The sequence below is a fragment of the Penicillium oxalicum genome, chromosome VII (assembly GCF_001723175.1).
Source record: "Penicillium oxalicum strain HP7-1 chromosome VII, whole genome shotgun sequence".
NCBI classification, from domain to species: Eukaryota; Fungi; Ascomycota; class Eurotiomycetes; order Eurotiales; family Aspergillaceae; genus Penicillium; species Penicillium oxalicum.
The window spans coordinates 317,075-331,539 of NC_064656.1; the positions used below are offsets into that span (position 1 = coordinate 317,075).

Genomic DNA, 14,465 nt, shown 5'->3' on the forward strand with positions numbered 1-14,465 from the left:
CTCCTTGTTTAACCTTGGGCAAGTGACTGGCACGTTTGACGAGTCACCCAAGCGGACCCCCATCTTCCCCCTCTATCCGCCCCGCTTCCACCTCCCCTCGGCCACCGAAGCAGCAGAAAAAAATAGAAAAGCACTACAGCTGTCCAGCTCCACCCTCGGCTCTATTGTGGGGAGGGTTCGAGACCGGTTGATTGGCAATGCGCTGAAGAAAGGAGAGCAAATATCGAGCCCGTCTATTTTCCAAATCGACAAGCAGTTGGAAGTTGAAATCCACGGCACAGTCAGCACCTCAACCGCTGGGCCGACCCAGAAAATCAATCACGTCACGATAGTCACGCCGGTACTTCATCATGGCCGCCGCCCTCAACGAGGAAGACCTGTCCGTTTCTCTTGCTCCCTCGGAACTCGATCAGTCGCGAGACCGCAATCGCGAACGAGAACGAACGAACAAGACAGCAAGTTCGAACCCGTCCGGAATGGCGATGCCTCCGCCCTCGCGACCGACCGGCCGTCTCGACTCCACGACTCAGTCACCAGCCACAATGCGCGACATGCAGCGCCTTGATCAGTACCAGACCGTCAAGATCCTCGGTGAAGGTTCATTTGGCAAGGTCAAGCTTGCCATTCATCAGCCTAGTGGCCGACAAGTTGCACTGAAGATCATCTCACGGCGCAAGCTTCTTTCGCGGGACATGGTTGGGCGGGTAGAACGAGAGATTCAGTATCTTCAACTATTGCGACATCCACACATCATCAAATTGTGAGTATGGGCACTACGCTCTCGTCTTTTGATCGCACTCGATGAGGTGACTCGCATTACCTCTCTTTTTACATCATCCCACTTCGTCCGGCTTGCCGCGGGCACAACGCACTCTGTTTCGAATCGACTGACCAGGTTGCCCCGCTTTCTTCATTAGGTACACCGTGATCGCAACCAAGACCGACATCGTCATGGTCCTCGAATATGCCGAGCGTGAATTGTTTGACTACTTAGTTCGAAAGGGAAAATGTGGAGATGACGAGGCACGCAAGTTCTTTCAGCAAATTATCTGCGCCGTCGAGTATTGCCATCGACACAAGATCGTCCACCGAGACCTGAAGCCCGAGAACTTGCTCATCGACAGCAACAAAAGTGTTAAGATTGCTGATTTCGGACTGAGCAATATCATGACGGATGGTAACTTCTTGAAAACTAGCTGTGGTAGCCCGAACTATGCCGCACCGGAGGTCATTTCTGGTAAGCTCTACGCTGGTCCCGAGGTGGACGTTTGGAGCTGTGGTGTGATCCTCTATGTGCTGCTTGTTGGTCGCCTGCCCTTCGACGACGACTACATTCCTGCTTTATTCAAGAAGATCGCTGCAGGCAACTTCCATATCCCAAGCTACATTTCTCCTGGGGCGGCCCGCCTCATACGTGCAATGCTTCAGGTTCACCCCGTGCACAGAATTACCATCCCTGAAATTCGACAAGATCCGTGGTTTACCAAGAACCTACCGGCGTACCTTGAGCCGCCACGTGAAGAGTTCATCGCTACAGATGTCGATCTGAGCAAGATCGACCCTCGGAAGATAGGCTCAGGTAAGCCGGTGCCTGTGCAGCATAAGATTCATCAAATTGCCGTTTCGAAGCTCGAACGGAGCATGGGTTACGACCGAGAAGATATCGAAGATGCATTACGCCATCCTGAGCCGAGTGCCATTAAGGATGCTTTTTCCATCGTCGTTGAAAATGAAATGATGCAGACCAATTGTAAGCTATCGTTTTGGCGATCCTCAGTCTTGGCAATTAAAATTCCCCAGCTAATAGGTACCTTCTGAATTTAGCGCCTACCGACGACACTTTGCTCGCCCAAAGTGTGTCTCCACCGCCCAAAGCAACCGTTTTGTCGTCCTCTCAACGCGCCCACACAGCACAGCGAACCCAGGAAAAGCCCGCCAGTGACCCAGAAGCCTCGAATGTTCCTCAACGTCAGCACACGGGAAAACAGCCACCTCAATCCGAAGACGTGGAAGATTTCGAAGCTCCACGTCTCAGCCATGTCCGGATTCTTCCGACAAGCTTGCCATACGTTCATGATCAACTCATGGAACAACGGGACCGAGAGCTTAGAGCTCGTCTCGAGGAGCGACGACGTGAAGCATCTCGAACGGATGAAGAACGATCTGGCTCTAACCGCCAGGAGTTAACTCTGGAGGAACAAGCCGCCACAGTGCGCGCATTGAAGCCTCATTCACGCAGCATTGTCGATTTGGATAAGCTTAAGTTTGAACCGCCCATTGGTCATCCAATTACTCAACAGCCGAAGAAATCTCGAAAATGGCAATTTGGCATCCGCTCACGAAATCAGCCTTACGAAGCGATGTTGTACCTGTACCGCGCTATTGCTGCTCAAGGCGGCGTATGGGACATTCAACCGGTTGATTCAGGGTCAGATGTGAATACTGATGCATCCAACTCGGATAGCCCAAGGCCACTGCAAAGCAAATATCCCGACCTTCCGTCAGACTACTACATTCCCAAGGATCCCTGGTTCATCCGCGCTCGCCTGCTAAAAGAAGGTGTTAAAGCTCCAGGCTCCTCAACAAGTGTCTACAATAGTCGAAGCGACCTCGAAGAACTCCGTCGACGCTTCCACATCTCCGGCATCTCCGCTCCTGTCGAAGACAAGGAGAAGGACATGAAATCTCCTACCTCTGATAATGGCGGAATATCTGCACCTTCCTCTGCGACCCAAGCTTCCGGCTTACCCGCCATCTCGCATGGAGTCTGGGTGTTTGTCGATATTCAACTTTATCAACTCGAAGAGAATAACTACATGGTGGACTTCAAGTGTGATGGATACCAGAACGTCATCCGGCCTCATGGCGATACCGAGTGGCACCCTATCAGCAAACGATATCTCAACAAAGAGAAGGAGATCACTAGTCCATACCCATTCCTCGACGTGGCATCTGACCTTGTCGCACAACTAGCTGTCGCCAGCTAGGCTGCACGAAATTTGCACTCCCCTTATGACTTCAATTTTTTCCAAGGGCTGAAATGCCACTTATTGTCCAATTCTCTCTCTTAACTCGGTGCATGCATAGATGTGGGTTGCATATGTTTGTACATGAACTTTCGATTTCCATTTGATGATTTCTCTCTATCTTTCCTTTTTAGCTACGCAAACCTTTGCTTTTATCCACAAGCAAGCGTGTCTTTCTTATTTGTTTCTTCTCATTCAAATGAGATGAAAGTGTGTGATCATCCTCCTCTTTGGCTCGGTATAATCGACCTTCGCAACCCCCTATGTCAGTATATTTTTGATTCGGGAAATGTGCACCAAGGGATGCAATGGGAGGTCTTGAATGATGTAGATCGGTCACTGCTTGGCGAAGGTCACATTCGCGTGGACCACCTACTTGTGCCCTCAGGTGCCCGGTTGCTGAGCAGAAAGCCAACTTTGAGTCTGATGATAGGCTTTCCCAATTCAAATTTGCAGCAACCTCCATTACCAGAGCCGGTCGGGCATGGATCGTGAAAGCTTGCCGAGCAGAGGTAGACTCTTCAATGAATTTGACCGGACGTGGCTTCTTCGAGTTTTAGACTTCACCCGTGGATTTGCATGTACTAATTAATAAATCAGAGAAACAGAGATCCTATTTCCTACTAGGTTGCCTGCTTTCAACGGGTATCGCGACTTCTAATTTACTGAGACAGAATCTTCGTTCCGGTACCTGAGAGAAGTAAAAATTGCCACCTTACTGAAAGGGCTCTCAAATTATGGTGGCAAGGCTTGAATATGTCTTGGAATTCTCATCTTCCTTTATACATAACTCTTTTAGCACGCTATGATAGTCAATTGTCAGGGGTTGTTTCAAAAAGAGAGAGTTGTATTGGACTCGCCCCATGATAACTGTGTAGATCATCACAGGACAGCCCTCGAATTGAGCGAAATGAGAGCAAAAAAAAAAAAAAGACACGCATTGATCTACCAGGATCAAAAAAACTGAAGTAGAGAGACAAAGAATCAAAGTCATCGATCAGACTCAATTAATCTGAAGCTGTCGAAGTCGAACGACCAAATTGTCCATGATGCGTAAAATATCACGAGTTAACCGTTGCTTTTTTCGGAGCTCATGACTTGCAAATGATAGGATGTGCTTGATTTGGTCGCAATTGTAGTAGAAGCGGCCATTGCCCAAGTCTTCATACAAGCTGATGTCCTGGCTTGCTTTGTCGAGAACAATGGCCATTGCCTCTGGGGGAATGAAGTAGCTGTTGTTGACCCACGCGGTGAGACTGTCGATGAGCTCATACCGGAGGCTAATAAATTGCTCGAGAAGATGCATGGTGGATTATGAGAAACAATGAAGGAAATTACTTCAAGCAGTTGTGTGCGGACTCTTTTGGTTCTCGTGGCAGCACAAAGACTTGGTTTGTTGACGGTGACAATGGATCGCCGAGAGAGGATTTCGGCACCGTGTGGAAGGAACAGAATGCACGATAGTATGAAGACTGGAACGCTTGCTTCCAGTGATTCTGAAGATCTTTATACCAGGAGATTGAAGCTAGGCATTGATGACATGAGTAGGGTTAGCATAATGATATGATCTCGCTGGCACTTCATTGTTTCATCATGTCCAAGTCTGGAAGCTATTTAAAGATTCTCATATCTTTTACTGGCCGAAATTGAGCGAGAAGGCTTTTTTCCTTTTCTAAATAAACTGCGCTGGACTTATTTTTAGACCGCAAGAGGTGATTTCTTTCATTCTGAATGGAAAATGCCAAAATTTACCTACCCTAATCAAGGACCAAGTGTGAGAGAGCCCAGGACGGAAGGCTGAGCCCTACACACTTTGTGTTGACATGCTTCATTTTAAGAATGAAAATCGAACAAAGAAGAAATCAGCCGTCAAATCTATTTGTCTGTCCGCTCCATGTAACATATTTAGCAACTCAGAGTGACGTAGCACAGCTACCTACCTCATGACACAGGAACCCTGGTAACTCGATAAATGCACGGTCCGTGGTCAAGACCAAGATGTCTCTTGCAACTGTAATATACTTCTTCATGCAGTCTGTCCGTCGCGGTGATCATTATCTGACGGGTCAATGGTAACAAGCTATCCCTCTCAGTTTAGATGGAGCCACCGCCTAATCGATGCCCGATTTGATGTTTGGTCTGTTAATGGAGTTTTTGTAAAGTAATTGACGGGCTGCACCAACCATTCTTTATTCGGGGTCTATTATCAACCATCAGATAGGAGGAGGAGGAGGAGGAGGAGGAGGAGGAGGCTAAGAAGGTAAGAAGGGGGGCTGGAGGGCGAGAAACCTGATATTTAAAACTTATCACGCACACAACACACCACCCTTCGTATATGGAAAACTGGAGAAAGCGTGCAAGGCTTGATAGGTACTACGGAATCAGGTCTATTCGTTGATGCACGTTGAGAGCCCCTTGATGCTAAATAACCTGCCAAGGTCCTACACTGCAAGGAAAGCGGGGATGATTCAAGCAGTCTTCATCGACTCCCTAGAAAGACGGATGCAGAAGGGATCATCATAAAAACTCATGATCTAGATATCATTAATACAAATAGCACCTGCCACAATAGCTGAGATTGAGTCACTTTGCACATTGAATGTTGGGTATCACAACATCCAACCCGACGGAAGAGAGAATCGGTCTGCGGAAGAAGTAGAAGCTGAACCATCACATCGACCAACGCCTTTTCAAGCAACAAGAGCCCTATCAATTCGGCCCACCTCTTCAAGTCCGTCCATCGGCACCTTGATCTCTCGGTTTCTTGATGGCACCTCGAGTAGACACACGAGGTTCCCCTCCTGCCCGAGAATTCCGTTGTCTGTGAGGCTGAGCTGCCGGAGCAGAATCGCCATCCACAATTGCAGGGCGCTCGTTACAGGTCGTGAATGATCCACCATGGCCGTGTTCCTGTGATGACCGTCGCTGTGGATGTTCAATAGCGCTGGGATAAAAGGTCGGGAGGATCTCAATATCCGGGAATCGTACCGCAGTCGTCCGCCGCTCGTGATATGGTGAAGCTGACAGGCGAGCATCCGAAACCCCCTGTGCCTGCTTCAACCGAGTCTCATATTCCCGAAAGTTGGAGAGATATTCACGAATCTGGCCAACGAGATGACGGATATCGTCAAATGTCTTGTTAATCCCTACCTCCCGCTGTAGCCACTCTGGGACTGGTGCGATCAAGGCGATTGGTCGGCGCCTTCCACTTGCCAAAACCCGAGTAGGAGCCATTTCGTCCTCTTTACCGTTCGCTCGCATGGCCTCCCGACGACGAAGACGAAGCTCGAAGCTTTTCACATGACCCCATACTTGCATCCGGCCCAGGGTTTCTAGCAAGAGGTCACACTGTGTGAACGGCCATGAGTCCACGCGGTACTGGGCTCTTTGATAATGCTTCCTGCAATAGAAGACCCAAGCTGACTCAGGAAACATTCGTGTCGAGGTTTTGTTTCGGCCAAAAAGATGCGAAACCACCTTACGCAGGTGAAATCCGTCTGGACTAGGGCCTACGTTGCATTGACTAGAAAACTCGCATACCGGCGTAAAGTCGGTACTTTCTGGTTGATTCTGTGGCGTGTGACTCTTCGTGACCGCCATCTGTCGAGTCTGGGGCTCGCTCGATCCCTGCACTGCAGGAATATGCTCGGGTCTAAGATATCCTGATCCAGGTAAGGTGAGAGGATAGAAAGAGAGCGCTGGCTGAGACGTGATGGGAGGGAGAGGCGAAGCTTGAGTATTCGTACCCCAGAACTCAGCATCGCCTGTGTTCAAGATTATTGAGCGAAGAGGAGGGAGTATGATTTGAGATGGCTCTGGTGAGGGCCATGCCCACTGACTGGCGCTCAACCGGGTAAAAGGGTCTCCAGCTATGAGTCCCTCTGAAGCCTCCAGTCGGTCCCTGTTCTCAGATTCCTCTAGTACATCTTAGTAAATCTTTGGCAAAGGCTCTGAAGTCAAAATTCGGGGCTCTGCAGAGCAAGACATACCTCGTTCTACGAGCTCTTCTGGCTCTTGGCGACTTCCCGGGAGTGAAGACCAAGGGTACTCTTGATCATTCAGATCGGAGGTGCCTACCTCACGATCGTCCGTACCTGGAAGTTGACTGCCCGGGTTGAATGCCATGCTGTCTTGAAAAAAAAGAAAGCTGAGATGCAGGAGAGGTACTGCCTTGTGTCTAAATGGCGGAGGGATAGTTGACTGGGGATACAAAAGAGGGAAACGAAGATGACGAAGGTATAAAGTGAGGTGAGCAGAGATTCGTGTCTCAAGACGAAGAATCTCTTCCTTTTTGTGGGCTGTATTTGTTTGTATAGGGCTGCTAGAGCTTCACACAAGATTCAAGCATCTTCCACGCGTCGAAAGCAAACATCTACCTCGTATCCACAGAAAGTCATTACTATTAGCTATCAGTCTATAACAAAATGTTTGTTACATTGGAATGTTCCTGATCTTTCCTAACGCATCAATTTGAAGGTGATGAAGGATGTCAAATTCAACACGAAGCTTATGGAAGTGGATCAGTATGATTTGCTGTCGAATATTACAACTGTAGCGTGACAGACGTGACGAACACAAATTATCGATTAATAACATGAGAAAGAGACAGCATAAACGTGAAGCCTGCAGGTGGATACTGCCTAGTCAAAGATCTCTAGTGGAATATAGCGAAGCTAACATAGCTTCAACCCAGTGTTAGCAAAATTCTAATTCAAGAGCCCTAATAATTCGGTTTTTCGCGTGTGGAAACATGTCAGCCTGACTATTCAAGAAGGATGATATCAATCATTGCTTTTCATGAAGATGGAAAAATTCACTTCTCGACGAAATGAGCTTTGATTAGAACTTTATAATTTTGCGCATTTATTTTTGTGGGGCTCAATATTGAATTATAAGTAGAGTGAGAAAGAACTGAGGTCTTCTTTTATTAAAGATGACTGCTGGGTGAGATCGACGTTAACTGATGTTCGCCCCGAAGTGAGGGTATTCGCAGTTCAAAGCAAAGGTATAGCCAGCTGTATATTGGCATTCCGAAAGTGAGGCCTATCAGAGAAAGCATCCAGCCCGAAATACATCAGGGCCTGCAGAACAAATTGAATTTTGGTATGTCTGATGTGGGGATCTCAGAGCGCACCATGACTGAGTGCCCTCTCTGATGAAAATGATGGAGCTAATGGGAGCTTGAAGTACCACATGGTTCGGCTCTGTTACAGCTCGCGTTGCGCTCGGAGTGGCCTCTGTCTCTCTCCAAATTGGTCGGTCCCATACGCAGAGCTGATTATTGCTCTCGGCTGCTTCTTGGCCAGTGTGAGTGGTCCCTTCAGGGCTCCGGATTAAGCACGGAAACCCTGCAAGCTGTCCTTCTTACATGTCCATTTAACAGACAGCGCCGACGTTTCCGTGTCTGTACGCTTGATTGAAACGTGAGTAGGATTTTAATGCCAGGGAACTTGACCATAGTGTCTCTGCGCTTGTAGGAAGGGGTGGACTCTATCTACAATCTCGAGGAATAAATTGGCCGGTGGAAGGATTGAGAGCAGTCTTATCCTCTTGCTGGCTTGAGAAAGCAGATCATGGATACTCCTGAAAAGCAAGGTAAGATCTACAGACGTTCGAATCCAGGACGCCAGGGAGCTACGCAGTTGCCAGAGTTGTATCTTTTGATTTTCGGTAGACAGAGAGGGTGTGTATTTGCGAGAAATGGTTATGATTTGAACAACGAGAACGAACATTGTATCGATGGGCTTGATATTCAGGACCTCGCAATCGAGCTGACCGTCATGTTAGCAGAAGAGTGAAAGAAAGAGGGATGGGAAGTGAGGTTTATGAATAGTCTGTATTTCCCCGAAGATAACCACCCCCCACTTCTGGAACTTTGGTCGTTCCATTAAGCTTGTTCATACAGAATTTCTGGGGCTTTTTGCAAACTTCACGAATATTCCATGGGCTAAAAGCAAATATTGCTCAATATTCCAGGCCGTAATGTAATATTTAATCTAATTTGTGAGGCAATTAATTATATCTAGGGCTTTTGCGTGGTATATTATTACAGTTTATTTTATATACTTAAGGAAAAGAAGTTGAGTTTTAGTAGTCATATCGAGCTTCGAGTGTATCTCAATACCTAATTTCCAAGTGAAGGCAAAGCACGAGAAGGGTGATAAAATCTTACACATGAGATGGCCGCCATATAAGGCGAATGCGGGTCAACCCATTTCCAGAACTGAATGTTGATTCTGTCTAGATCTGGTAGAGAGCTGAAATAGGGCAGAAGTGAGATCGAGAAGGGCTCTGACTAGTACCACGCCCATGAAACTTTTCAGGATGAAGAGAAAGTTGGACCTCTTGTTCCCAGACACTTTTTTGGAAAGGTAGACAAAGAATCTCTGCCATAGAAGGCACATCTTTTGGAAAGATATGAGGCGCTGGTCATGTATGATCTCTGTGATCTATACTCATCAGCATGAATCAAACTTGAGAGACAATTGACCAAGTTGCAGTGTTCACTATTTGGTATGAGATTACTTGAGTTCCTCATAGATGAGCAACATCTTACTTTATTCCACCCGCTGAGTAGAAATTATATCTGATCAAATGGGGTTGGAATGTATGGTAAGAATTTGTCTCTATCAGAGCCTCTATTTAGACCAGCGCCGATGTTTCCGTATCTGCACGCTTGGATGAAACGTGGGGAGGATTTCAATATCAGGAAACCTGACCGCTGCACCCCTACACTTGTAAGAAGGGGTGGGCTCCATCTGCAAGTGCAGGTGGTCCTCGGGAATGAACGGCGAGTGTTCATCAACCTCTAGGCCTGTCTCCTCCCTTGTTCTTCCTGGCGAACTCCCGCGAGGTATCCCCGAATGCGTTCGATAACCCGTCGGATATCGTTGAAGGATTTTCCGGTACCAACCTCTTGGTGTAGCCAGTCGGACACGGGTGCCGTGTAGGCAGTCGGATGACGACGGCCACTTTCAAGAAGTCCTCGAGGCGTCGGAGCAGTTGGCTCTTCACTGGCGCGTAAGGCCTCACGGCGTCAAAGGCAAAGTTCGAAGCTCTGAACTTGTCCCCATCGCTCCATTCGCCTGAGTGTTGTCAGAAGTAGGTCGCATTGGCCGAAGGGCCACTGTGCGACGCGATAGTGAGCCCGTTGGTAATGTTTGCGACAGAACCAGACCCAGACAGAATCTGGAAAGGCTTGGGTTGAAACTTTGTTTCGACCAAAGAAGTGTGACACTAGCTTCCAAAAGTGAACACCATCAGGACTGGGGCCTATCAAACATGGGTGGGAGAATTCACATTGAGGAGTAAACGTCGTAGTTGCTGGAATCATGTCGACTGTTGTGGTTTCTCTCGGGCCTTGAACTTCACGAGGGTGCTGAGCTAAGCTCACTTCAACATCAAAACAGATATCATTTGTCTCGATATCTGAACGTGGTTGTAAGGTGAATTCGGTCTGAAAGAAAGACGGATTGATTCAACGACCGATTTCATGTTGGGCGAAACTCATTTGTGGGAGACGACGACCCCTAGAGAGATATGTGTCCAGACCTAGCTCAGTGATTGAAGGAAGGCGGATCTGAGCTGACCTGTGGGCTGCACCCTGAAGTGACTCTTCGCTGAAGCTACTGAGAGCCTGAGTTGACCAAGGATATTGTGGGCCGCTCAGATCAGAGGTGCCCACCTCATCATCTCTCACACTAAGCAAATGATGGTTCCAGTTATGTGCCATTCCGGTGATAACGAGGAATTGGAAAAGTCGGTACCGGTTATCGTGGTTTCAGATGGAATCAAAGATCGAACAATTCACGATAAATGTGAAGATCCGATACCGAGGGAAAGAGGTGAGAGGCGAGAAGATGTGAGTGAGGCCAGTGAGGTTTTATATCCCACAGAAGACCGCGTTCTTTCTTGGTCCAGAAAATGGTTGCTTCTCTGAGCTAGCAGAAATCCTCCTAGTCTTGAATATTCAAGCATCTTCCAAGTGTTAGAAGCAAACATTTGGTCACCTCTGCCCATCATGAGAAACAGTAGAAGCTGCAGCTTACGATGCTGTTCGTAGCATCATTGGTAGCCACCCATGAAGCAATCGTCACATCGCGAGCGTCACTTTAATTGGGTCATCAACTCTTTCAACGCTTATAAATATCAAGACAGCAATTATGTCACAAGTATTAAAAATTGAATTCATAATTGCCCTGTTGAAGAGAGTCTGATGCAAGAAGATCATGGGTCTTGGAAGAATACCCGCTTGCCCAAAACAAGTTCAAAAAGCGAGAGTAGACGAGTCTGAAATGGGCAGTTGAGATTGTCGACCAGCAACTCGGTGCTTGCAGATGCGTATAGCGTACATCTTCGGTGAACTTCCATCCTTGGAAATTTTGTAGAAAACGAATAGGCATCACAAAGCACCGTCAAGAGCGTGACAGTATGTTTGAATAGAGGTTCGGGGGACTTATGTTTCTCTCTGGCTATGGGTAGATAGTATTTAGCGTCTCAGCTGCAGAGTGAACAAGGGAAGCCTGAAAGATTGGGGGGGACAGAGTAGAGATTTACACAGTCGATGGGAGACATGGGAATAACTTCTGCTAAGCGGAAGGCACCGGCCACCTGCACCGGCACCGTCAAACGAGTCAGCCAGAAGGCGGAAGGTTGCTCCACGAACCTGGTTAATCTTGCGCAGCGATACACAGATGTCATTCAGAGAACTGACTACTCTGTAGGTCCTAAAACTGCAACTTCTTGATTCAACTGTCTTCTGTATGATTATTCACTTGATTTTCCTGCCCCGAGTAAGCCTAGATGCTCCAGACCTCACGAGTTCGGAAGCTTGCGCTAGGTCTGGCGTGTTCATAAGGTAGATCAACTCAATCAAGTGTGGCTAGCAAAGATAGAACAAGACGGGGAGATTAATTTTGCGATTATCTCTGGATCAAATGATTTCAATTTAGTCGGGTGTCAACACGAGAGTTGCTAGAGTCCGACTTGATGTTATTGGTTGGACGTTCGAGACAAAGCCAAAGTGATTATAGCATTGACGGTGCTTTACTCACTGAGTTCAAATACAATAGGGATGAGGATAGTCTCCTTATTTGACTTAATACAACTCGGTACCACAGAAACGAGAGAGTCGAAGCCATCAAACTGACCATTGGGGACACGGCGCGCCGTGAGCTTTGCTCTTCGACTGCTGCAGCCATGCAGTTCTATTTGGCATCAACAAGGTAGTAAACTCTTGATAACAGGATTTTATTGACACCTTAATATTTGGCATCATAGACTGCGCCATCTACTTATTGGTATCGGAGGATGAAGATGTAAGCACTTAAGGGGGAAAAGAAGAATCTTCAATTCGACATCATCACTTCCAGCAACAGATCTTTCGTACTCGCGCCCAGTGCTCACAAGCCCCTCGTTATTACACGTCCAGTAATTGCATTCCCGTCATGTCTGGTGCTTCCAAAAAGTGTTGCCTGCCTTTACTTTCTTTTGCCGAATTTTTGTTTGTCTGCGGGGCCTTCGGGCTTTGGTTTGCGCACGGCGCCTCTTGCAGACACTCGATTCAATCCTCTCGGACGGGGGGCCTGTCGACGGCGAGACCTTGGCTCGAACCCACGATCCTCACTGGGATCACTGTCGGAATGTTCCTCGCCCCCAGTTTTGTTGCCGCGTCTGTTTAGGGGCCGTCGCTGGGCTTGCACGCTCGGGTGAAAGGTCGGGAGAATCTCTATGTCTGGGAAGCGAGCAAAGCTTTGGCGCTCACGATAGGCCGTAGACAAAGAGACATGTCTGTTTTCATCTGAGAGAGCAACACTGTCACCTGTCTCCTCCTTTGACTGCTTGTTGTTGATCTTTTGTTGTCGCGCATTCGCCAGGTCCTGCCGGATCCGCTCCACAATGTTGCGAATATCATCGAAGGTCTTTCCACTGCCAACCTCCTGCTGTAGCCAATTAGGGACAGGGGCAGTAAATGCAGTCGGATGACGACGGCCGCTTCCAAGCAATCCGCTTGGCCCGGGTCTGTCAGCCTGGCCGTCGGCTCGCATTGCTTCCCGCCGACGAAGCCGAAGTTCGAAGCTGCGCACATAACCCCATCGCTCCATTCTGTCAAGAGACTGTAGAAGCAGCTCGCACTGGTTAAAAGGCCACTGCTCAGCTCTGTACCGCGCGCGCTGGTAATGTTTTCTACAGTAAAAAACCCAAACACTCTCGGGGAACAGCTTTGTTGATGCTTTGTTACGCCCGAAGAGGTGCGAGACCACTTTGCGAAAGTGTACCCCGTCAGGACTGGGACCCATTCTGCAAGGTTGTGAGAACTCGCATATGGGGGTGAATACTGTCTGTTCTTTTGCGAGTGCTGGTTTTGGAGATAGTAGCGTCTTGTCCTCCTGTTTGACTGAAGTATGGGTGGATCTCTGGTGGGAGGCAGCATTGTGTCTGCTTGTGGCGAGTTCATGAGGGGTCCAAAAGGGCGTATTGCTTCCTGGGGGCGGTAGCTGAATACTCATGTCCTCACTTGTGCTGACTCTGTGTTCATTTCTGTAATTTGTTGGCAGGAGAGATGAAGGCCCAGTGAGAGAGAAGTGAGGTGTGGCTGAATGGTCGTTCATCGCTCGATGAGAAGGACCGGAATATGGCGCATTTGCATTCTCGGAAGATGCTCTGCTGAATCCGAGGTCCGTGAGTGAGGGCAGACGTGGCTGAATCTGAATGATGCCCGGCGGTAGAATTCCCAAGTAACCTGAGAATGAAGCAGCAGGTGCGTAAACGTTCCTAGTCTGCTCTTGGGGTGAAGGCACATAGCCTACAGTTTCGGAGGATTGACTTGGACCAGTGACCAAATCTGCTGAATGGCTAACAGGAGTGAAATTTCTGACATGCTGGTCTTGAGGATCAGCAGCTTGCGAGGACCATGGATATCCGGGTCCGTTACTGAGATCCGTAATACCCACTTCAGCATCATCAACTCCATGAATCTGGTTGTCATCCGGCAAGGTCATGGTGAGACAAAAGGAAAGCGGTTGCAGCCTATGAGAATAGATGTAAAAATAGCGGATGATGGTGAGGTCGAAACCACGAGAAGAAAGACTGAATGACCGGATCAGGAGAGGAGAGGAGGAGGGAAAGGGCCTCGATGTTCGAAATTGGCGGCCTTTATATCACACGGAATGGAATCTTCCTTCTTCTCCTGGAGTCTGTTTGTATCGCGAACACTCGCTTGTTGCTGGTCTGCCTGTGGAAACGCGACTAGAAGCATCTGCGAAATAGGCAGATGCCAATGAAGAGCAAACAATTGATCAAGCATGCTGCTAGAGCATACCACTCAATGTTTGATTTATCTTCTTAGATGGTCACTCAACCTCGATCCAAGCTGCGTGGTATTACGAGGATCATGGGGAATACCGATGCTATTGCAAACACCTATTCAGCAAATGCTTC

At 48.1% G+C, this 14,465-nt stretch overlaps 4 protein-coding genes across 4 annotated transcripts; 1 reads left to right on the plus strand and 3 right to left on the minus strand.

Moving 5' to 3' along the window:
* Positions 1–350: 350 nt before the first annotated feature.
* Positions 351–2,987, plus strand: POX_g08634 (Sucrose non-fermenting protein kinase 1; the record flags this gene model as incomplete). The annotated part of the gene is made up of 3 exons (XM_050117404.1): positions 351–760; positions 918–1,750; positions 1,825–2,987. The coding sequence occupies 3 exons, from the start codon at positions 351–353 to the stop codon at positions 2,985–2,987; spliced, it is 2,406 nt and encodes an 801-aa protein (XP_049965548.1).
* A 1,042-nt stretch (positions 2,988–4,029) lies between these two features.
* On the minus strand, positions 4,030–4,332 carry POX_g08635 (uncharacterized protein; the record flags this gene model as incomplete). The annotated part of the gene is made up of 1 exon (XM_050117405.1): positions 4,030–4,332. One exon carries the CDS (start codon positions 4,330–4,332, stop codon positions 4,030–4,032), a length of 303 nt encoding a protein of 100 aa, XP_049965549.1.
* A 1,421-nt stretch (positions 4,333–5,753) lies between these two features.
* Positions 5,754–7,151, minus strand: POX_g08636 (uncharacterized protein; the record flags this gene model as incomplete). The annotated part of the gene is made up of 2 exons (XM_050117406.1): positions 5,754–6,943; positions 7,016–7,151. The coding sequence occupies 2 exons, from the start codon at positions 7,149–7,151 to the stop codon at positions 5,754–5,756; spliced, it is 1,326 nt and encodes a 441-aa protein (XP_049965550.1).
* A 5,354-nt stretch (positions 7,152–12,505) lies between these two features.
* POX_g08637 (uncharacterized protein) lies at positions 12,506–14,026 on the minus strand (the record flags this gene model as incomplete). Its single annotated transcript, XM_050117407.1, has 1 exon — positions 12,506–14,026. One exon carries the CDS (start codon positions 14,024–14,026, stop codon positions 12,506–12,508), a length of 1,521 nt encoding a protein of 506 aa, XP_049965551.1.
* Positions 14,027–14,465: the final 439 nt, after the last annotated feature.